This window comes from Amblyomma americanum, chromosome 11 (assembly GCF_052857255.1).
Source record: "Amblyomma americanum isolate KBUSLIRL-KWMA chromosome 11, ASM5285725v1, whole genome shotgun sequence".
Lineage (NCBI taxonomy): Eukaryota > Metazoa > Arthropoda > Arachnida > Ixodida > Ixodidae > Amblyomma > Amblyomma americanum.
The window spans coordinates 51,580,491-51,605,128 of record NC_135507.1 but is presented as its reverse complement, the minus strand read 5'-3'; the positions used below and the strand labels follow the sequence as shown (position 1 = coordinate 51,605,128).

The following is a 24,638-nucleotide window of genomic DNA, read 5'->3' as shown; positions in this document are numbered from 1 at the left end:
GCAATATCTGCACAGCAACGCCCTCGCGTACTTGAGCTATCGGTGCGCTGTTCAGAGCCACATCTCTTGGTGGAAATGAGGAGGAGCCGTCGAACTAGACACGCGTAAATGCGCAGTCTGCTCCATCCCGTCGTAATTAATTGGCAGGAAGGATATCCACCGAGACGATCAGCCTCGCAGTGCATTTCAGTGATTGCCTGGATATCTATATGTTATGGCTGGTGGAACAAGAATCATTAGTATATATAGAGCGACGGCCGACTGTCATATCCCTGATGCGTAGCGTTCCAGTAGTACCAAGCCGTTTTGGATCTTAGTGTGTGACTTAGCAGTTGAGGTATACACGTTAGGGAAGGAATTAAACGCCCCAGCCAATGCCTTGGTTGCGTTGTACCTCTACCCAAACTATCCGGAACGCAACGTCGCAGGTAGTGCCTAAATAATATTATTTTCAATTCAAAATCAGCTAAGGCACACACGGAAAGCAATATTTCGGTCGGGCCTTATAGCGAAGGACACCCAGGTAGCGCTCTTGAGTCGTGAATCTCACCATTTGAAGCACGATGCCACGTGAGTAAGCTTCGTTGCTGTTGTCTGCACTGTCTACTGTCTCATTGCATCGAACGGAGTATCTTGCCTTTTGAGGTGCAAGTTGCTTTGGTTTGGTTTGATTTATGGGGTTTAATGGCCCAAAGCGTCTCCGGCTATTAGGAACGCTGTAGTGGAGGGCTCCGTAAATTTCGACACCTGGGGTTCTTTAACGTGCAATGACATCGCACAGTACACGGGCCTCTAGAGTTTCGCCTGCATGAAAATTCGACCACCGTGGCTGGGATCGAACCCGCGTCATTCGCGTCATTAGCCGAGTGTCATAACCACAGAGACACCTCAGCGGCTGAGGTGCAGGTTGTGTTATATTCCTTGAAGGAAAAAAAAACGCGTGTTCTGAACGTCAGCGCTCGGGTACGGGTGCCATGCAGTTGCCTCCCCATATACGCTCCTTTTGTCCTGCTTGCATTTTAAGAGTGACGATCATGTCTTTGTTCGTCGCCGCAGGGCTTCTGCTGCGCCCCATTGCCGCTATTCGAGTCAACGAGGCGAGCACATAGACCTAAGCCGTCTCGCCCTTGACGGGCCTTGTCTTCAACACCACCGCAACGAGTGGGCATCGCTGTAGATCAGCGGCTCGTTGTAGAGCCAGATGGACAAAAACAGCGGCGGTAAAGCACCTCCGCCCCTCGGTCGCGCTCGCGGCCGTTCGCGCGGCAGGGCACGGGCCGTGGTCGTATTGCCCGGAGCACAGGCGGCACCTACGGTGCCTCAATTTCCTGCTGCCATGGCACCACCAGCGGCTTTGCCAAGGACGCCTGGTGTTTTGAGGCCTGCGACGGTGTCCTTGCCGTCGATGCCCGCCGTCGACAGCGTGGCGGGCCTGTCGTTCTCCATCGACAGCATGGCCATCGGCGACGGGGCACACCTCCACCAGGTGGCGGCGATGGCCCCTTCAGCTGTGGTGCCTCAGGTGAGTTATCTCTTGTTTACAGCGACAGCTCTTGAACAGCGGTTGGCTATGTTTTAGGCCTAGGTCTATGGGGTTTAACGTCCCAGACCAACTGAGGCTATGAGCGCAGTGAAGGGCTCTGGAAAGTTTGGCCACCTCGGGTTCTTTAACGTGCACTGACATCGGACAGTACACGGGTCGCTAGAATTACGCCTCCATGGAAATTCGAGAACGCTGGACTTGATCCAACCCGCGTCTTTCGGGTCAGCAGCCGAGCTCCAAAACCACTGAGCCACCGCGGCGGCACCCTTGGGTTTTGGGTCGTATTAGTAGTAATTCGCAACTGAAAAATGGCTGCCACGGAAACCGTCCGAAGAGTTGCTACCGTAGACAGGGGAGGGTGAACGCGGAATGTGCAAAGAATGGAGAGAGCGGAAGAATATGCAATCGGAGGCATTTCAATTTTATAACAACACCTGTTAAAGGCCCGTTACCTGGGATTCGCGTCGTAGTGCTACTCGAGAACTTAAAAGCGTTGCTCTGTAACTAAACGCATATGCATGCGCTGTCAAATTCTTTAATTCGATACAATGAAATGAAGATAACCCCTCAGGTGGCCCTCAATCTGGCATTTCACAGTGGTGACACAGAAGACAACTTGCCGAAGTTCGCCCGTATACATTAAACGTCTTAGCGCATTAATCTAATGACGAGAAGCTGCTTCGACGCGAAACGGAGCTTTTCTACGCTAAGATTGTGCCGTGGAGCGCAGGCGTCGACGTTGCCGTCAGTTTTCGCGGGCAAAATGAGGAGACTTCGATACTGTTCATAGTATCACCACATTACCTGCGGTCCCAGCATGGCCAGAAATCTACCTACCTGTGACCGTGCAGGGGGTACGCAGGGCCTCACTGAGGTAGCCGTATAGGTCCGCCGGGATTGTGCGCTTTTGAAGGCAACGGATAGCATATCCATGTTTCCCGTGTATATTGTGTTTTACTGATGCGGGGGTAACCGAGTGAAGGAGCTGATGGTGTGCACAGCTGGGATAGTTTCCAGGGTGGAAGCATTAGGAGATTGACCTATGGGCTGGAGGTGTATGTGTGAGACGAGAGCGTGTGGGGCTGTACACATCACGCACGTTGCAGCGCCCAGTCCGTGTGAATATGAGACCACCGCATCATTGTAGGCCACCGTCCGGTTGCGGCACGGAGTTGTGTGATGTGTCGCGTCTACAAGCCGCCTGTCTTCATCTAGCCTTGGTGTCATGCTATGGGGGAGGGGCCAAAGACTAGGTTTGATGAGACGGGGGTATTGATAACGTGAAGAGGGAGATCGATTGGGGAAAGGCTGAAATGATTAAGTAACCAGGGGTCTCTAGGAAGGCGCCGGATAATCATGCAATCTGTCGGTTCCGGTGAACGCCAGGAAGGCAGGTAAGAGGTAGGAAGAGACCGGTGTCATGCAATCTGATGTTGACTGGGGAGGTAGAGAGAAGCTTCGTGTAAATTGTTTAGGCAGAAGCGAGCCGTGTGAGTTGTTGCTGGGTAAGGAAGATCTAATTCACTGATAGCATGAAGATAGCTAAAGTCATAGTTATACATAAAGGAGGCCGGCCTGATTACATAAACAATTGCCGCCCTATATTAGTCTTGCCTGTTTCCTCTAAAATTATAGATCGTCTGCTGAAAATGTGGGAGACGAGACAATTGACGATTGACGACCTTGAGAATATCCGCGAACATTGATTTCATGCTGGTTATGCCTTCCGTTATGCAGGCGATTTGTTGTTCGCATGATGCCAAACACTCCTTAAAGGTGGCACATTGCTGTTCGAGGCAAGTACTTGATGAAGGGTGGTTGGATGAAGTTAGCTTGTGTGGTACAAGGCCAGGGAGAGGGCCAGGATGGTGCCTGGCTGAGGATAATACCTGGCTGAGCAGGTTTGACTTGGGCAGCCCGCAGTAGAACAAGGTGAGCTTTCCAATCAATGAATGTCGGATTGGATGCTGATACCTCAGCTGCTGTCCGCTTGTTCCGTGGCGCAGGTGTCCGGTGTGATCGGGAAGGGGGTTGCGTTGAGGTAATTTGCACTGGAAATCGTTCTAGTCTGGCCCAAGTTGCCGTATGAGGCAGGACGAGTGTCGGTGCTCCTTTCGATCTGTGTCCAGGGGCGGATGGGGCAGGCGATCATTTGGAGGTGTGGTCCGACCGGAGTGCTATGGAGGCGGTTAGGATGAGTTTGTGGGTTTTTGCACGTCAGAATAGGTGTCACTTGCAAGGATACGGTCCAGCGTTCAACGAAGATGAATTCGATGAAAATAGGCCGTCTGTATACAAACTCGGTCTCTTCGCTGTCGCACAAAGCACCTTGTACTGAAAGGGCGTGGTCCCCTCCGCAGTGGTAGCACCACAGGGTGCAGGAATGCGGCTCTTCTTCATGAAGGGTGGCTGCCCAAGTGCAGCAGCGCCAGAAAGTGGTTCTGAGCTTTTTAATATGCGATGCCCACACGGATAGAACTTTTCGTGTTTTAGAGCCTTAGTTCGATGTGGTTGGCAGCCATATTGCTCAAAACCTATTTGCAACAGTCAAAAAGAGCAGGAGTTTTTACATCAGCGCGTATCTGATGTAACGGTTGTACGGGTTGTTGCAGTATTCAAGATCATCTCTTTGATCAACTCAAGAGGAGTGCCGTGGACGCATGTTGTGGACGGAAATTTTTAGCACGCACTCTCAATCATAAGTTGTGTAGTAAATAAATGTAAAAAAGCTAAGCAACAGTTCACAAGCAAATAACGTATATGCAATGAAATAAAATTAGAACAAAAACAAAAAACGGTAAAATAAAAACAAATAAAAATAAAATTAGAAATTACAAAAATGAAATAGTAAAAGTTAACAAAAATCACGACGAATAACAAAACAGTGAAAAATAGAGGGAAAGCTGTTTTTGAGTAAAGGAAATGAAGTAACTGTCTCACATACCTCGGCGGACACAGGAATGGGTGTCGTAAGGGAAGTGTGGTAGAGAGAGTGATAGAAGAAACCAAGTAAGAGGTGCCATGTGGTGAGAAGTGTGGTAGAGGGAGTGATAGAAGAAACCAAGTAAGAGGTGCCATGTGGTGATCTCCGGAATACTTTCTACCACGTGGGGATCTTCAACGAGCACCGACATCTCACAGCACACGAACGCCTTTTGCGTTACACTTTCAACGAAACGCGACCGCCCAGGTCGGATCGAACCCGGGAACTTTGCCTTAATAATCGCGCGTCCTAACCACTCAGCCAACGCGGCGGGTGAAAAATGGAGGGAAACAACATAGGACAGAAAAGGCTTTCGTAATTGCGCTCTTAAGCAGACTTAGTGCCTTCGTGAAATTTTAAGTATATGCGTAGAGTGAGCTGCGGCGTTGTGTGCAAAGCTCTCTCTTTCCCTCTCTTCATGTCTGCTTGCAGCAGTTACAGTTCGCACCGGCCGTCACACCTGGCGTCAGTGGCGACGGCGACCGCCTAGAGACCCGGCGTCGCCGCGACAAGTCCGCTGTCATCGAGACGCGGCCTGCGCACATCAACAACAAGAAAGGCATTTCGGGCAGCCCCATCAAGGTTGTGGCCAACTACTTCCGGCTCATCTCCATGCCCCAGTGCTGCATACACCAGTACCACGTGGTGTTCACGCCGACGGTTGAGTCTAGTCGCATGCGGCGTGCCCTGCTCGTGGACTACATGGACATGTTCGACAAGTGCCTCGTGTTCGATGGCATGTCTGACTTGAAGTCGCCCAAGCGGCTGAACCAGGACATCACCGAGGTGTTCCCGCAGCGGCGCACCGACGGCATGATCATCTGCGTCCGCTTCAAGTGGGTCCAGGAACTGGCCCCGTTCAACCCGGAGCTGCTGCGCCTCTTCAACACGCAGATGCGCCGCAACCTGGAGCGCCTGGACTTTGTGCAGATCAACCGGTACTTCTTCGACAAGCGAGCCGTGGCGAGCATTCCGCAGCACGCACTCGAGCTGTGGCAGGGGCTTGTCACGGCCATTGGTCAGCACGATGCGGGCGTCCTGTTGGTGACGGACACGCTGCACAAGGTGCTGCGTCGCGACAGCGTCTTCGACCTCATGTGTCAGATCCAGCATGTCCCGAACTACAAAGACGAGTGCGTGAAACGGGTGGCCGGCTGCATTGTCATGACGCCCTACAACAACAAGACCTACAGGGTGGATGACATTGACTGGAACAAAAACCCGGCCTGCACCTTTGAAACCAAGGAGGGGTCCAAGACGTACGCCGACTACTACCGGGTACGTGTTGTTACTAGTGGCATGTTATAGGTTCTGTGCAAAGTGGTGAATTAACTGGTGGTGTCGTCACCATCACATCAGAAACTTCTTCCAATATATTATGCCAGGAGGGTCCATTCTGAAGTGGTACCCGAATTTTTCCAAGTTTGTTTCTCTATCTGGCTCAGCCGCGTCTCACTGAATCACGTTTTCCTTCCATCGATGCCGTCTTTCTGTGACAAACCACTAGCTATCTGGCATACAGCCCATTTTGTTTCTTCAAAAATTTATCCATGTGTTGCAAAGCCCAGTGTATGTGAGAGTGCGTATGCTTAGCAGTATAGCTGCAGGTACGACCGACCCCGTCCGCCTTTGGGCGATGCCATGTGCAGGACCAGTACGAGAGGCGCATCCGCGACATGCACCAGCCGCTGCTGGTGGTCCGTCCCAAGGAAAAGGACCTGCGCGCCGGTCGCACGCAGAACATCTACCTGGTGCCGGAGCTATGTGTCCTGACGGGACTCACTGACGAGGTGGGCAGTCGGTTTGAATGTAGTGCTGTTTGACCTTTTCTACAGCGGCCGCTGTTTATAATGGGTCTAACTCCTGTGTTCGCGACTTGGCCGTAGACGTGCGCACAACCGGCGGGGGGGTGGGGGGGTTACGGAGGAGGCGGGGAGGGATGAGGCCATTGATGCGCCGCTCGGCGAGCGTGAATACCTGAATACTTGCAAATAGAACGCAGTGTGGTGGGAGAGTATGAGGTGCAGCGGCACGACGCAAAAGGGCTGTCCAGTGACGGTGCGGTGCGGAAAGCGGAAAGTGTGCTATGTTGAACAGCGTAACAGTTGCAACGGCGTTCTCTTTTAATGCGCGGCATACCGAAACGTTTGTCAGTTTGTCATGTGACAAACCTCATGGCACTTCTAATCTGCCAGCCATAGTGCTAGGAACTCTAGACCAACAATGTCTATACGGCTGTTCGACACGTATACGGCTGTTTGTCTCTCTTTTTTTTTTGTCAGCGTCAGCTGTTTAAGTGGCAGATGATACAGATGTAGTTTGGTCATAAAGCCCTGCATTCTATCGCGTGATCTACAACAGCGTCAGCCTTAGGAGCTTAATTTAATTCAATTCACTTGTTACCTGCTTGCCACAGTTGACAGGTTGCAGAGTGGAAAGAGGGAAATCCAGCTTTTCGCATAAGTGCAGAGGGGGAGGGCAAGTTCGAGAGGAATGGCAGAGAAGGTGGGAGGTGATAGATCGCTAGATCAGATTTCGCTTATTCTTATCACCACGGCTGCAGTCGGATGCACCTCAAGAACGAAGCGGCTTCTCCCCGTCAAAGGGCTTCCTACCAGGCAACGGCGTCGGCCGATTCTCACGACAATGGAGTGAGCAGCGCCACAGTGCAGTGAGGAGACTATCCCTTTTTCATCTGCGACTCCTTGCATTGTCACGCAAACAAGGTCGTGAGAACCACCAGCCAACGCCAGTGGTCACAAGGGGGTCCTGGGACGGGGAAAACCGCTTTTTTCTTGTCTTATATTTGACTATAGGCTACCGTTTATGATTGACAAAGTAGATTCCAGAGTCAAATGCAGAGCTAAACGAAAGGAATGACAGCTTTCGCTGATTAAGTGGTTAAGCTGCCAGCTCTGCTTAGTCAGCTTATATAGAATAAGCGCCACCTGTTTCTTACAGGATAAGAGGCAGGAGAGCGCTCACGACAACGGGAACATGGCTGTCGCAGTGCATTATTACCATCTGCCACTGCGTCATTCGCGACGTCGTCTATCGAATGCGCCGGTCTGCTGTGCTGAAGTACTAGTCGTCCTGTTTAGAGTAGAGTACGTCTGCTGTGAATGCTATGCTACACCACCCTCCGCGGTGGCCCTATGGTAAGAGCGCTCGGCTACTGAGCCTTAAGACCTGGGCTCATGGCTGCGCGCTTCGATGGGGGCGGAACGCCGAAGGTGCCCAGGTACTGTGCGATGTGAGCGGGCGTTAAAGAATCCCAAGTGGTCGACATTAATGCGGAGCTTAAACTCCCTCAATTTACAATTGATATTTTACTTCGTGGTGTGGACACTTGAGGCTGTATTCCGAAGGTGTCCACGGAATGGGCAGGTTCATCACTTCGGTCCACGCCGATCGATTCCAGCCCGAAACGCGGGCGTGACGGCTGCGTGGTGACACCTGACGTGTTTTTAAGGTTACGTCACATTACTATCATATTGCCCTTGTACTGCATCAATAATAGGGTAATTGCATCAAGGGCGGAACACGCGGGCACTGTTAGAACCCCAGGTGATGTAAATTACTTCGGGCCCTCTATACCGGCCTCCCTCATGGCTTGTGTTGCTGTGGGACGTTAAACCCCAAGTACCATACTTTACTGTTTTAGTTCGAAAACACTATTATGATGGGTTATCCTGGGACAAGATCATGCGCTGTTTGTGGCTTTGTGCCATCACTGCCGACGGTGCCGCCGTCGTTTACAAACCTAGCGCCACCGCTTAGCTAATACCCTCACCTACAACGCGTCGCCAGTGCGCTCCGCCGTCCCCGCTCACAGCGCGCGACAGCCATCAGGGTCGGAGTCACGTGAGCAACAGCTCATGCCGTGCCGTGTCTTTTCATGCGCTTGCATTTGAGTAGCTAGGATTTATGCAGTTCTGCTTTCCCACATTTATAGAATTTAGGCCAAAATTCTGTCATTTTTATTCGCACATGACCACATAACTTCGTTATTCTATTATATGCCTCGAGGCTATACTAGCGCAGCTGCCAGGGCATTTCAATCGGCTATAAATTTCCCCACTAGATGCTGCATGATTTCTCTGCTAGGCCTCGGCCGTTTTGGTTGATCAGGCGAAGCCCGTCTTAAGTTTCCTCGATGGCGTTTTGACAGAGGCAACAGTGTCTTTATCGGACAACGCTATTCGGTCATTCCAGCTCCTATAGGTGGCGCGGCGGCAGTGCGACATAGCGGACGAGGCGGTGATGGCGCCGATGCCATAGCCTGCGTCTCTATAGAAGCTAAGCGGCTTCTTGACGTTGTAGCACCTTTGATGTGATTTTTAGAGTCTAGGTAAGCAGCAGTAAATGATTCTTGGTTATTAATAAGATCCTAAGCTTGAGTTTGGCTGCATAACAGGCTGAAAATAAATTTTTATCTCGCTAGCCAGTGCCACGCGCAAAAACCCCGTCGGCGTTGAAACGTGCGAACTCAGCATGGTGAAGTGCGACGAACACTTTAAAGTGTAATTTTTTGCGCGTTCACTTTCTTCTTCTTTTGGCACTCACCCAAAAGCGCAAATGAACTACTTTAATGACACAGGCAGTCTGACGCTATATTTCACGCCTACACGAGTGCGGCCCTTACTCGCGTAAATGCGGTATGTGTATTTATTGCGTGCTGAGCTTATAAGTGCACAACTAAAAAAAAAATCAGCAGTTAGTAACACTGGCCATGGTCCACAGCGTACAACACTTACCAATTACAGCGGTGATCAAAATCAACTTTTTAATGTTGGACTGCATCAAACAAGCCAGAAACGTCAAAATCCTTGAGCCTACAATTTCGACGCATGATTGACTGCTTGTTTGCGTAAACAAAATTTTTACCAGTGGTCGACATTTTCTCATGGAGGAATTCTTTTCGGTGGTCCTGAATGTGGGCGGAGCTTTGCTGCAGATTTAATTGTATCCGATTATAGTCCATCTGCAGCGTACGTTGGTCACATATGCGGTAATAGAAGAGGCAATGTAGCTGTTGCTTGAAGCGGCAGCCAGGGGCCATTCGCGCTTTATAATACAGTCGAAATTAGAGCTCAAAATGTGTTTTTGACAAGCGGGGGAAAACGCTGTGATCGAGTGAGCAGACGACAGTTGACAAGAAGCGTTTGCAATTATTCATCCACTTTACGCATTATATTTGAAGAATGAAGGTACAATTGTGAAGTTCTGGCCACTCATATCACTCTTTAGCAATCACGTCGTGGCAAGAAAGCCGTGTTTATTCTAGACCAGAATGGACTGAAGCTTGATGAAATATCTGTTTGCTGCAAACGTCTGCCTTAGAATATAACCAATATACTCCATATCAGCTAAGTGTTTAAGCTCTGCACTGCTTTCATGCAGCTTTAATAGGCTACGCTGGTAGCATGAACAAAACTCCGGATAGGAATGCATTGATCACACGGTGACGTGCCGTCAACAGAGTATGTCGCTGATTAACAGATGGGTCATTGGGCTGAAACTCGTTTCCAACCTGGAGAATGAACTTAATCACTGCTTTTTGAACTCTTTACGTGTTCGCAGAAACAACATGTTTGCTATTTGGAATGTCTGCAGATCGTAGAATAACACAGTATGCTTTTTTGACGCGTATCTTTGGCTCCAAACCACTGCGATTGCACGCGCTGCGCAGAGCGATCACCAGCTCGCCGCTTCAGTAAGAGGCCGCGTGGCACCGCCCCCGTTGCTGGAACGCCGCCTCAAATGGACTGTCTGTCTCTAAGCATGCAAAAGGCGACAGTTTCTAGAGTACATTTCCGGTGTGAACTTTTACGAGCACTTCGGAGGCGTTATCTTCGGCGGTGGTAAGCATTCCGAGCTTCGCTCCCTTTCCTCCCACCCCGCGGGCGAAGGAGAGGTGCTTTGTTAGGTCACACAAGTGCTCGCTCTCCGAGCGTGTCAGCTGCTTCAAGCGTGCTACGTTGTATCCGTATCGACGTATTACCCGTGAAGTTTGCTTCCATTGGATGCGCGGCATACTCGTGGGTGTGCTACGAGATATTCCTTCAGCATTTTTCGTGATTAGTACACGGTAACCGAAACGTTCGCGATAAGCCGCTACGCCTTAAGCAGGCAACAAGATATGAGGCTGAATGGAAGCGGAGGTGGGGGATTTCGTGCTGCAACTTCCTAAGCGCAAGTATTGCTCATGCGAGTACGCCCTTAGCTGGATTAACAAGGTTTTAACTGCATTACAAAACTGGTACTGCAAAATGCTTAGGACTTAGTATGTACTAAAAACCTGAATTTAAAATTGAAAGGTTGGAAAGCAGAAATGGGGGTTTGTGCATCTTCTTCATAAGGTTTTTGTTCGAATTGATTTGAAGGCGCTACAAACGTTATTGGAGCAACGGGCTTGGGGACGGGAAGGCGTCAGCATCTTTTACCATTCCTTGTAGAACCATAAAGCGTGCCCAGTTTAAGCCATGCCCACATGAATGTATGCACTTTGTCGGAACTTGAAGATTGCGGACTCCGCGCTGTGTCGTGATCGCTAAGGGCACATGTGCTCCTACAATGTCTAGTTTGTGCTATTTTTAAAACTAGTTTAGCATATAATGGGTATACGGGCCTTCTAGGACCCGACTGAAAATTTTTGGCGGACTCTGAACCATTGGAGCTATCCAGATAAGTGCCGCTGTCCGCCACCACCGTGGCTGAGTGGTTATGGTGCACGCCTGCTGACCTGAACGACATGGGCTCGATCCCTGCCGCAGCGGTCGCATTTCGATGGAGGCGAATTTGTGGAGGCCCGCGTACCGTGCATTGTCAGTGCAGGTTAAAGAAGTCCAGGTGGTTGAAATTATCCGAAGACCCTCCACTATGGCGTCCCTCCATAACCTGAGTTGCTTTGGGACGGCCATAGACCACAAACCACAGTTGCCGTCTAACGGGCCCTTAATTCCCTCGCAGATGCGAGCCAATGTGTCCGTGATGCGGGACCTGGCTCAGCACACCCGCGTGGAGCCTTCTAAACGGGTGCGGAACCTGCTCGAGTTCATGGATCGCATCAACAACAACGAGGCTATCCGCAACGATATGGACAGCTGGGGTCTAAGGTTCGACGACTCGCTCGTCAGAATCGATGCCCGCGTGCTGCCACCCGAGAAGGTGATGCAGGGCAGCAACACGTACCGGTACAGCGCAACCACGGCAGACTTCTCGCGCGAGACGCGCGACCGGCCGCTGCATGTGGCCGTCGCCGTCGAGTCGTGGATCGTCCTCTGCCACCGACGCGAGGAGGCCAATGTGACGGAGTTCACGCGCACCCTGATGTCCGTGTGCCCGCCCATGGGCGTCAAGATCGGGCAACCGCGTCTGGTGCTGCTGGATGACGACCGGCCGAGCGGCTTCGTGGAAGCCCTGCGCCAGCTTGCCAGAGGAGGCAATATTGAGCTGGCTTTGATAGTGCTTCCCAACAACCGCAAGGACCGCTATGACATCATCAAGAAGGAGGCCTGCGTCGACCTCGGCCTCCACACGCAGGTTGGCCGACGCTATTGTTCTTTGTCGCCCGAAGCGGGTAGCGAAATCCAGTAAAAACTCTGGATTGAGTTTTCAAGACTTATCATGAGTCTGTTTTTGTGATGCTGTAAGATTACCATTGTACAGGGGGCCTGCGGCTTCGTCAAGTGGTCTTCATGACAGCTTTTTCTGCCGACCTCCGGCATCCTGTACATTGTATTTGATGCCAACAAGCATTATTATTATCATTATTATGGAGCGCCGAGCCCAGCTTCTTTGAAACACAATTAGAATCAGTTGAAATGAGTGCTCCGTTTGCCATTTGTGTGCAAAATACGGAGATAGTGTGCTGTGCTGTGGTGTGGTGTGCTTTTCAGTACTCAAATAGTTTAGAATTACCTAATTTCAATTGTTCTTCGGTTGGTTTCATTTGTATAAATGGAGGCTCCAATTAGTCATAACTGGCGAGAACGCTGTGCGCAAAGAGATTAATCCCTTCATTTGACATGCTGAGCACCGAGCAATTCTCTGGCCAGGAGCATGACTGTCTAGTTGGTCGTGCTGTAATCTATATTACTGTCAAGATTAGCTGTTTCCTCTTTTCCCTGCACTGTAAACACTTACGCCAAGAGCGATGTGAGGGCTGTCTAGGTGTGAAAGTCGGTCGATGTGTATGTAAGTGTTAACGTAGCAAGGAGCTGTAGGGTAAGATGAGGCAAGTAGACTGGTACAGATGGGGCAAGTAGACTGAAGAAAGCAAAGCCATGGCTAATGCAGTACAGTGCATAATGGTGACGAAGGCCCTCATTGTTTTTGCTACACTTTCCAGGTGATCCTCGCGCGCACCGTCGGCAACCGCAAGAACATCCGCTCGGTGGCCACCAAGGTGGCGGTGCAGCTGAACTGCAAGCTGGGCGGTGAGGCCTGGTGCCTGGAGATCCCTCTGGTCAGCACCATGGTGATCGGATACGACACCTACCGCGACTCGAGCTCACCCCATCGCTCGGCGGGCGCCTTCGTGGCCAGCATAAACAAGAGCCTGACACGGTGGTACTCGCGCGTCTCCTTCCACGACACCCACGAGGGGCTGGGCCACTCGCTTGCCTCGCTGCTGCTTGACGCGCTGCGCAAGTACTCGCAGTGCAATGACGGCGCTTCACCCGACCGCATCATCTTCTTCCGCGACGGGGTGTCCGACGGACAGATCCCCCAGGTGAGCATTTCTGATGGTACTCTGTTTACCTGCAGTTTTAACGCGACAGCGTCAGAGGCGTTGTTACCCAGAACACCAGGCATTGGCCTTGTGAGCGAAAAATTTCTCCGCCAACGCTGCCCCAGTGTACGACTTCAGAGTGTTAGCTACGGGAGCTCCGTATTACATCGGTGTGCTCAGCAAACGTGAACAAGAGTAAATATGAATGTTTGCGGATGTTTCCTTTCCTTTCCGGAAACATCCCTTCTAAGACACAAGCAGCGCCATCTACCTCATGGATTTTGCACTACTTTTGCAATTTACAGCCAGCTTCGCTATATCCGGTATATTTCTTCGTTATGTCAGATAATTAATGTGTTAAACGTGTGCAACACAACAGGACGAATCGTGTGACCCCAACCGGAACCCCCTCCGACAGGCGGTTCGGCCGCAGTGGCCGCCTGAACATCCTTGGAATGTACGGTTTAGGATGGGAAGGTCATCGGTGCGAATCTCGCACATGTTTTGGGCTTCATCTCAATTAGCAGTTTTATCCTTCAGAACAAGGCGTCATTTTGCACCACTTTGAACATTCTCCATCAAGCTGGTGTCCCCTAGAATTTATACAAATGATGCCGCTATACTAGCACATATATAACGAGTCAAAAGTATGGGTATCTACCTATTCAGGCGCTGTGCAACCACTTTTGCTGTAAGTAGCGAAGTCACGTGGTAATTTGACCTTCATTGCATACGGACGCGTCCTTGACAAACGTAAGTAAAGTCACGAGCATGACTATGGCAGGTGGTGCCCACAGAGCAACCCAGGAGGCAGGTGGGCCATCTAGGTCACGTGGCCTTGCGGCGGCGTCGCAACCTGCCTAGCGGATAGGTAGCAAGCTGCCCACCATCGCAGATGGCAGTTAATGATTGGTCGCTCAAAAAGAGAAACCTGGGGCGCAGAAGGGCACAGGCATGTTTCTCATTGCTTAACCGCTGCACCACCGCGCCAGGAGAGGTATGAGGAGTCCCATGGATCTATGAATGTAGAGAACGAATTTCTGCATATATGGGAATCAACCTTTTATGCTGCCGCATCATATCGTTAAAGCGGACCTTAAATACTCTCTCCAAAATGTGTACTGTGACCATTGAACTGTATTGTTATTTATTGGCTTTACAAATGCTGATTCTTTCTTAATTTTGCCCATCCTTCCTGGACCATTTGAGATCTGCAGTATCTTGTAAATAAAGTCAAATAATGTAGGCGCATGTGGAGTGTAATGGAGGTTCGTAGTGCAGGCATTTTGCGCTGTGACTGTAGTGGTGGCAAACATCTGAGATTTCCAGAGCCCTTCAGTACGGCGTCCCTCATAGCCTAACTCGCTTTGTTACGTTAAACCCATATAATCCATGAACCATAAACATTCAAATACAAGCGAATCAGGTTTACAGGGAAGCTGCTTAGCTAAATTGTAATCGCTTGCTACATAACTATTGTGGTTATTCGGATATTCTCAATGAGAGATACATAGCTGGCCGATGCTAATGCCATCCCCTCAAAACATTTCAATAGTTTCTCTCGACTTTCAGGAAAAATACATCGAGAGTCTATTACTGTCAGCAGGAGTTCTTGGCAGGGTATGTCAGTTATTAAGTGTTTCCAACATTTACTGGTCGAGAAGCACACCCACCTTCTCTTTGCGGCTCTTAGAAAATAAAATTTCGAAGGCGTGACTATGGCCTGGCATATGGCACCGTATGGCCTCGAAAACTAGGTGGCTTGGACGGCGCAGGCATCCCTTCATCTTCTCTCCCGCCTGGGCCAGCCATTGAAGGTCGCAGAAAGAATTTGTCTAACAATCTTTCTAGATAATAACATGATTGACCTGTTTTGTGGCGTTCGTCACCACTGGTAATAAATACATGGGCGCGAGGATTCATTGCATCTCGGCAAGCATTTCGCGGGTTGGTAAAACGTCCTGGCGAGACAGACTTCGTCATTTTGGCCCTGTCAAACTGCACGTTATTGATAAATGTTTGCTGTAGCGTGTTTCGTAGCTGGGAAGAAAAAACATTTTAGAGCGATCAGTTGGATTGATGCAGAGGAAATATAACGGCATTCTTCTTTGCCTCACCAGTCTATTTCAGTTTTCATTTTATTGTAATTATATTTCTATTCCAATTCTGAGTCCATTGTCTTCCACTACCCAGTCTACTCCAGTTGTTTTCTATGCAAAATCTGAGATTGCGGCAAGTCCTCATACCACTACCGGCGCAGTGCGGGAGTGGTTATGCGATATCCCTTACAAAAATGGTCTATAGATAGTCTATAAACTTGTTATAGAGACTACTGTTTCCTAAAGATGTATATTTTTGTCTATTCATAGTCTATAGACAGTCTACAGAAAAAAGTCAACTAAAATTGTATGGCCATAAACATATATAATGTGTATAGACTGTCTATAGGATTATTATTGCCTACAGACGTTTCTGTAGCATTTGTCCACAAAGAGTCTACAGACATTATAGACAGAAGTCTATGAACAGGCTATAGCATTTGTCCATAAACAGCCTATAGACATTATAGACATTAGTCTATGGCAGTCTATTGACTATCTAAAGGAAATTTTTGTAAGGAATACCTCTGCACAGGAAGGTGGTCGTTTCGAACAGAGCCACCGGTGGGCCTTTGAGAACCATGTTGTTCTTCCTGAGCTGTGCGAGAAGGAATGGATCCAGGAAGCTTCAATTTCGCACGCATCGTTCTTTGGGAGGCTATATATTCTGAGCGGGGGTCTGCTCCTCATCCATCGACCCACGTCTTGCTCCTCTCCCCTGCAGGAGGACAGTTGACAGGTGGAGGGTGGAGAGAGGGAAGTCCCTTTAAGGTGGATGCTTCACGTAGACACTGCTGGCGAGTTTTTCGCCTTCATGGTCCACTTAATGCTATCACATTAAATGAATTGGAGAGGACACTAAAGCTTCGCTTTAACGGTGTAACACGATAGCGGAGGGAGTTAGGCTTTCCATTCTAAGGAGTCAATTCATTAACTCTTCATCGCCTAACCCACACCAATGAATCGTCTATCACTAGAACCGCAAATTAGCATGAGAGGATTTTTTACGCAGCCCGGATTATAAAACGCCGGTTGGAATTCCTGCCACGAGCTAGGCTAACATTATGCTGCGTGAAACGCTGAATCATAAGAGACAATCCGGAACGTTCTGCGGAAAACGCTTGGCATGGTAAGATTTGTTTTACGCAGCCCCCATTATTTCCGACACGATGGGCTGAATGCGACGACGGCTTTTCGACCGAACGGCATATATACTCAATTGCCTAAAAACTTTTGGCACTGAGCATATCAAAGCTGCATGAAAGCTGCGCGAGATATAGTGTAGTAAATGGCATGGGGATAATTTAGACCACCGGTGGCTAATTAATATTTACAAGCTGTTCTTTGACTTGCATTTACATTGCAGACTACGCGGGTATTTTTACATTTCGTATCTGCTTGAGATGATGCGGCCTCCGAGTTGGAAGTGTGATCCGGCAGGAAACTGCAGTAGTGGACCACGCTTAACTTTTTGCCGAGGCGTTGTAGTGATTACAGAAAGCTTTTATTCCACAGTAAACTTAAATTTTCTTCCAAGAACGGTAACTTTTTGTAGCCAGGCAGGCTGAATTTCGGACTAGTAGAATAGGATTAGGAATCAAGAGGCTGGAGCTCTGAGCATCTGCCATGTACGTACGCACTGATTTGATTCACGGGAGTTCAGAATAACATGACAAAATGTGCGGATATTGGAAACTTTGCAGATGGCACCTGCGTGGGCGGTCGATTTTCCATGAGGATGTCATCATGGCTAGAAAGTATGTGACAGGCATGCACGCCTTGCTCGGGACCAGGCTCGTGGCAATGCAGTGCGGTAATCGAAAGGTTTGGCATAATGTTTTTTTGGTGGTTTTCACATGAGATGACGGGGGCTGTATGATGATGTGCAACATGTAAATTGGATGTTGGAAGCCCGAGCAAGTGGCGATAATCAGGTTAGACTTGCGCACATGCTTCCACCACGTTCCATCAATGTACACCAACACGGCTGCCACTGGGGCTTGGGTGAAAGCTCCTGGTGCAGTCCCGTTACCATACGCCACTACCTGGAGCCCTAGGTAGCGCGTGCACAGTTGGCCCCGGATCGGCTTTATTTTATTAATACGTAAGCATTGCATGGCATTTTATGCGGTTTCGTGTCATTAGGAGCTTGTCATCATGATAACGTTCGAACGAATTGAGTTATAAGGAAAACAATGTTTGCATTAGATTCAGCATCAAAAAATCTCGCAGGAGGAATCATGAGGTGCTAGTTGGGTAGTAATTAATCAGAGCCAAAAATGTCCCAAAAGTGGGCGGGGCCAAACACAAATGGCGCACAAATTTAAAACACAGGAAATGGGTGGAGCTGAAGCTTGGTGCCAAATGTGAAAAGCCGGAAGTGCATACGGAGCGAACAGTGGCGCCAAATTTAAAAACGAAGCGTGGCGCCAACTTTTTTAACTCAAAATGGGCAATAATGGCACTTTATTTAGGCAAAGAGGGGCAAGGAGGCGTCAATGCTTTCGCATTCCTCCAGTGCGAGGGTCGCAGTGATCTCATAGGTTTTTTTTATTTAACTGTTATAAATTGGTTTTACAATTCTCCATTTTCAGTCCTGTACTTTTAACCTTATGTCACCTCCCTGCTTTTGAGCCACCAATCATCCAATGACTTTTCGGTAACTTCCAATGGCCTCTGCTGTCAGCAGAAGTGCACTGGCAGGTGATGCTGGTGGCGGCAGCGGGCGCGACTGAAGCATGTCTCGTGTGTTCGCGGCGCAGGTTAAGGAGTGGGAGATCAATCAGATAGTGGCCTCGCTGCAAGCGCTCTTCCCGGGCGTGCAGCACAAGCTGGCCTTCGTGGTGGTCACCAAGCACATCTCCACGCGCTTCTTCCTGTCGAACCGTGAGCACATGACCAACCCGCCGCCGGGCACCGTGGTGGACAGCGATGTGACGCGCCCCGAGCGGTACGACTTCTTCCTGGTGTCGCAGAGCGTGCGCCAGGGCACCGTGGCCCCGACCCTCTACAACGTCATCTACGACACGACGGGCCTGAAGCCAGACCACATGCAGCGCCTGGCCTACAAACTGACCCACCTCTACTTCAACTGGCCGGGCACCGTCCGCGTGCCGGCCCCGTGCCAGTACGCCCACAAGCTGGCCTTCCTTGCCGGCCAGTCACTGCACACGGAGCACAACCCGTGCCTCTCCTCAACCCTCTTTTACCTTTAAACTCTGGCGTTCGGGGTTTGCCGACGTTCGCTGGTGTGAGGAAGGTGGGAAGGGAGGTTTGCGCCCTCTGCCTCCTCCTGCACACCTGCACACAGCATCTAAGGAGCACGGAAAGAGGCTAAGCAGGTGTGTGTGATCGACCACCGCATGTTCCCATGGCAGTTCATGAACGAAGCGCCGGCGTCTAATAGAAGCAGGGATGGGTTAAGCCTTACCATGGCTCTGTAGTAAGGTTTGCTTTTTCAGGTGAGAACACTGGCGATGTGAAGGGCGTGTCTGATGATTGTTTGTGGAAAGGTTCATGCCTGAGGCCTTCGCTGCAGGAGCTGCTGCGTGGCAGTAAGTCATTGATTCAAACTTTATCTGTACTAGATGGCACATTTTTTTCCGCTTTACCTTAGGAGAGCAATGAATTCGATATGTCTTGTGCAATTTGATTCTTGATGGATGCTTGACGCTTGACTTTTTTGGCGTTTTCTTTCTTGATATCTTTTTGTTTGTGCCCATGGGCAGATTTTGTAAAATTAACGGATACTGGTTCAAGAATTGCGGGTGTCATTATTCCGTGATTTTGTTGAACTAACTAACATGTACTGCCCATGAATACAGCCATCAAGTTTTCAGAGCAGGCATTTTTGTATTGTTATTGGAGAATTTCTGGTTGTTCGAGAGCATTAATCTGTTTATGAATTTATGAAACTGTGCAATAAGTTTATGGTATTCCTTATAAAGTTATCTATTTTTTCAAATGTCACAAGTGTTTGCCAGATTGTTATAGCGAATTTTTTCAGACTTTAACCAGGAGAGTGGGTGAATGAATGATTTGATTTATGATGTACATATTTTTCATTATAATTGAAAAATGCAAGCAGACATCTTAATTTTTTTCATTAGCCATGTAGGCATGTCGTCATCAGACGTGTAGTCGTGGTATGTTTTCTGTATCGTATTTCAGTGAAGTATGTTGACTTGGTTTTCTTTATTTAGGCAGTGAAGCATATATCTTGATTCGGCCCCTTGTGGCCAGTGACTCATTTTCTTCGCATGATTATATTGAATGAATTGTAATGAGTTAGCATGACACATACGTGTTGTTGCAGTAAACAATATAAACAAGTTAGGAATGCCTGGATGTAATACAGGTAGAGCAGTGTTGTCTAACCTGTTGCAGCCAAGAATATATTGAACCAATTGGTGTTCTTCCAATTGGTTCACTGAAACAATTGGTGTTGCGCATTTTGTGTGGATGCTAACACGATTTTCTCATATGTGGGGCTAGAGAAGCACTCATGATGATTTTTTATTTTTGTTTTCTCTGCCAGAAAATGATTTTTAAGCGTCTCATGTGTTTATTGATGTGCAATTATGTTTCATCTTGATTTATTCGTAACAATTTTAAAAAATGTGTTCTTGTGATGCGGCAGTTAGTCAGTGCAGCATCTCACTCCTGTACTTTTCTCTAAAAATATTCGACTTTTTTCAAGATTCATCTTGGAACCTCTGTGAGGTGTTATGGTGACTGAAAGCCCTCTGTTTTTTTTTTCTCTGGAAATGAGTAAGGCACTGTTCCTAAATTATAATTGCTTCATTTTTTCCATTTAGTTAGTTAAACATTTTTTATGCCAATAAAAATTTGGGAACACTTTTGTTTCTACCAATGCCTTACTTTATAATTTCTTGCCTTTCTTTTTCCTTCATTGTGTGCCTTTTTTTGTCAGTAGTTGGTTTGCTTTCCAAAGTTGTCGTAGCAACTTTTTTGTTTGTTTTTACATGTTGGTTTGCTTTGAATTCGTGTTGAAACTTTTTGTCTGTAAATGCTGTCAGTTGGTTTGCTTTCAAAAGTTGTGGAAGCAATTTTTTTGGTCAGTTGTCTTTGCATGTTGGTTTGCTTTAAATTTGTATTGGAACATTTTTTTGTAAATGTTGTCACATAAACTTCACTGAGAATTTGGTTGGAAAAGTTGTGCCGTTACCATTTGGTAAATAAAGCCCCCTAAGCCTCCGAGCTTCCTACATGAGAAGTTGATGACAAACCCCATTCCTCTGCTTGCTGCTTTGCTGGGTCTCATAGTTGAAGGGACTATTTGGAACACTCATGCGCTCAAGAGGGGTTAACTTCTTGTGTGAGAGTAAATAGGCAGAGGGCAGGGGAAGCTAGGTCTTCAAAACGGAAGAATGGTGCTACACCAAGCAGTGTAAGGATCTGAAATTGAAGTTTTTTCCATGTAGCATCTGGGCATGGGATTATTATCCGGCATAGATTTATGTTGTCTTTAGATATTTTGATTTGAATTGCGACTGCAAACACTTTATGAAAAACAGTAGTACTGGTCTGGCTAGGATAGTCGCGTAATTTCAGCATGGTATGCTCAAGAAAGCCCCCGAATGCTTATTATCCGGCATAGATTTATGTTGTCTTTAGATATTTTGATTTGAATTGCGACTGCAAACACTTTATGAAAAACAGTAGTACTGGTCTGGCTAGGATAGTCGCGTAATTTCAGCATGGTATGCTCAAGAAAGCCCCCGAATGCTTCCAGGTTTCTACATGTCGAATGTAATGACATTTCCCCGATCTCTCAGCTTAACGTCTTAGTTTACGAGATGGGTTTCAACGCTCATGCTTCAAAAGGGCTAAGTATGTCAGGAGGAGCAGGCAGATGGCAATGGAAGCTCTGCTATGCAACATAGGGATCTTAAAATTCTTGGCTTAGGGGCCTTTTCTGAGCATAAAGTATTAAAATTAGAAGCTAAGCAATGAACCTCAGTCGCATGCTCGTATGCATTGTATGCGAACCAAAATTGTCAAAGTATAAAGGACTTAGAAATGCTAATTGATTTGGAAAGAAGGGTGTTAACTGGAATTAAAATATGCCAAAAGTGCAGTTATGTGATTTATACAAGGTGTGCATTATTTCATTGAAGCATGTATAGCGTAATTTTTCATATTCTTTCCGATGTTTCAACAAGCTTGGCAGTTAGCGAGTTTGTGTTATATCGGGTGCAGCGTGTAGCTTTGGAGGTCAGGTGTGTAGCTTCCACTTTTTCATGTGTCAAGCATTGAAGGGTGTTTAAATGGTATCAAAAGAAGTTGGGCTTCATATCAGTGAAGTTCTTCTTGCATGGTGCCATTTTCTTATTTGGGATATCATACATATGTAGCAGTTGCTTAGCTTGAATTTACTTTTGTGCACTTCTGGTGATTTGGACAAACAGTTTCTTTTGGATGTAATTTGCAGTGTGTTCAATAAAATTCATACAAAGTTTTCCGCTTGAACACTTACGCTTCATTGACGTAGCATTGATATGGGACAAGTACTCTGGCTTCCTGGCTGCTGTCTATGCAAACATTAATTGGCTGGGTTCTTGGCTTCGTGTTGTGTAGTGTTACGGTATTGCATGATACTTGTAGCTCTGGTGCTTAATGAGATAGGAAAGTGAAGTGCTCAGAAGCTGCATGAAACTTAACCACACTGAAGTTTTCATTTGTTCGTACCAAAATGTGGAACACCAAGAAAGATGCATGACCGCTTGTGTTAGCTGCCCTGCGTATTTTTCATGCCGGGTCGGTATTCTAGGTCAAATCTCTTTCTAGATGGAGGCGAAACGCAAAAGACTCCCATGCGTTAAAGATCACCAGGTGGTCGATATTATTCAGGAGACCTTCGCTATGGCACCTCTATCTTCTGTCCCTTCCTCCTTTATCCCTTCCCTTACGGTGGGGTTCGGGTGCCCATATGATAGGCGAGACAGTTACTGCGTCATTTCCTTTCCTCAAAAACAAATTTTCATTTTCCATACCTAATCCAACTTCACATAGAGCGATTGTCAATGCCTCACAGTGTATATGAGCCGTTTTGCGAATTGGTTTCGCGTCGCTGTCGTCGCAGACCTACTGCGACTGGCTTTCAAGAATTTTGGCGCATTGCCGCAAAGTAGGTGCGATCATTCTGAATACCCCAGTCGTCAGTTTGGGTGCCTTGAGGCACCCTACGGCCAGCTTGGTTCCGACGGTGTGCCGCCTGGCAGGAAACGAAGCAGTGGAAGACGGATTTTTGTGAAATAAAAGTGCGCGATAGCTGAATTTAAACAATCCTGCAAATTTAGACAACAAATTGCTGGTAGTTTGGTGGTTTAGTATTGCTAAGTACGAAACATTGTGGAAAAGCATGGGTCTTTGCAGGTAGGCCCCACCGTCACTTACCTGAAAGCACAATCGAGGTGTCCACAGATCTATGGAACCAGTTATGCGCATCTTGAGCTTTTTCACCATCGTGCCAATTTGCCATTTATAAAATGCCGCGTTTATGCAGCAATGTCGACGCCAACGCGCATGCTCTATGTGCCGTGTTAATGCTACAACACTGTCCACGCCAATGCATGCCGCACACATCTGTCACTACCGCAATATTAGGTTGACAATAGTATTGACGAATAATATGATGTGCAATGCTCAGCGCGAGTGTGTGCTGCAACGCTCTCTCTGCGTGTGCGCGTGCGTGTGTGCGCGCGCGCGTGCGAGCGTGTGCATGTGCATGGCAGTAGCGTGTGTTTACAAAAAATGCACCCAAACTGTTCACAAATGAAACTGATCTATACTATTTCCATAGCATACACACAGCATTTAGCATACATGATGCATATCACAAAAAGATCTCACACAAAGCAAAACAACAAAAGAGTAATAACATCAATATGTGCAATTAAATATTGAATATCGCTAACAGAACAAAAATAGCAGTAGAAATCATATATTAGCAAAACAGGAATGCAGCTGCTTCACACTGTGTTCGTGAATAGAATAGTATTTGTTGAGCGCAACAGGAAGTTATGGGTCAAGGATTGATGTTTATAGAAAGTGGAAAAAAGCGCCGGATCGCCCATTTGTCTGTGTTTCTTGTGGCTATGTTTGAATTTGTAATGCGCTGTTTTAAAGACGTCAACAAAGCTATAGTGCTTTTTATTTGGTTCGAACCCGCCCGCGGCGGCCGCGTTTCGATGGAGGCGAAACGCAAAAGGCGACCTTGTGCTGTGCGATGTCAGTGCTCGTTAAGGGCACAGGGTAAGGTAAAATTAGAAAAAAATCGTTTTTTTTTCTTTTGGAATTTTAAAAGTTCAATTCTTTCTACACATGTTCCATGATCGCACTTTCCTCAGAAAGCCATATTTACGGCTGAAAAACGCTTTTTCCGAAGCCAAGTAGTGAGCGGCCACGCCCCCTTTCAGGATTAACGTCAATTTTTTCAACCAAAAAGTCCACCACCTGATTTCAAAACTTGTCTAAAATCAGCAACATATAAAAAATTGCCTGGCAACTATTGTACAGCTCCTCTTTTTTAGCCAAGACAATCCTGAGACGCTTTGCACGTTTTTTTCCACGTTTCTGCAACCTTCATGCAGCTGCGTCCGAGTGCTATCCCTTTCGATCAGTATTGTAAATTGTGCCGGTGTTGGTTGCTGCTGATAAGTTGAGATGCCCAGGGCAAAGATGGCCTTCGTCAGGCGTGAATTTCACGGCAACCGCTACGCTCATCGTGAAAAAGCAAAAGGATGTCCACGACCGAATGAGATCCCGAACGCCGAACGCGCCAGCTCCTCGACATCGAAGCTTTCAAGATTTTCTCTGTGCTTCCAGGAAGAGGATGTGCTACAGAGCAGCAGCCAATATGCCTTAATGGACATGGACGGCATTTGTGCCGCAATTACACAGATTTGTGTGTGCAGAGAGTGCGGTGGAAGTGTTTAGCTCATCGAAATTGTGACAAAACGGGTAGGTGTTGCAAGCGTTTACAGTTTGAACTGTGAAGTGTGTAGTGCCGCACAACGATTTGAGACGTCGAAGAAAACTACTTCTGGCCTCTATGAAGCCAACCTCAGGTTAGTGTATGCCTTGAGGTCCATTGGTAAGGGAATGGCTGCAGGAAATATACTCTGTGCTATGCTAAACCTTCCTAAGCCGCCGACAAAGTTTGCGAAATACAATCAAGAGCTTCTAGGTCACATCGAAGCTGCTGCTCAGGAGTCGATGAAAAGGGCAGCTGACGAAGCTGTGCAGCTGAAT

General features: G+C 47.9%; 1 protein-coding gene across 1 annotated transcript; it reads left to right on the top strand.

The window, feature by feature from the left end:
- Positions 1 to 1,217: 1,217 nt before the first annotated feature.
- On the top strand, positions 1,218 to 21,842 carry LOC144111293 (piwi-like protein 1). The gene is made up of 6 exons (XM_077644539.1): positions 1,218 to 1,522; positions 4,959 to 5,804; positions 6,176 to 6,316; positions 11,499 to 12,071; positions 12,880 to 13,263; positions 18,125 to 21,842. Exons 1-6 carry the CDS (start codon positions 1,337 to 1,339, stop codon positions 18,575 to 18,577), a joined length of 2,583 nt encoding a protein of 860 aa, XP_077500665.1. The 5' UTR covers positions 1,218 to 1,336; the 3' UTR covers positions 18,578 to 21,842.
- Positions 21,843 to 24,638: the final 2,796 nt, after the last annotated feature.

Bases quoted from the DNA above. Each gene is read 5' to 3' on its own strand.
- LOC144111293 (XM_077644539.1), top strand. From the start codon at position 1,337: ATGGCACCACCAGCGGCTTTGCCAAGGACGCCTGGTGTTTTGAGGCCT. The intron at 6,317-11,498 runs GTGGGCAGTCGG...ATTCCCTCGCAG, and splicing joins TGACGGGACTCACTGACGAG to ATGCGAGCCAATGTGTCCGT. The intron at 12,072-12,879 runs GTTGGCCGACGC...TACACTTTCCAG, and splicing joins ACCTCGGCCTCCACACGCAG to GTGATCCTCGCGCGCACCGT.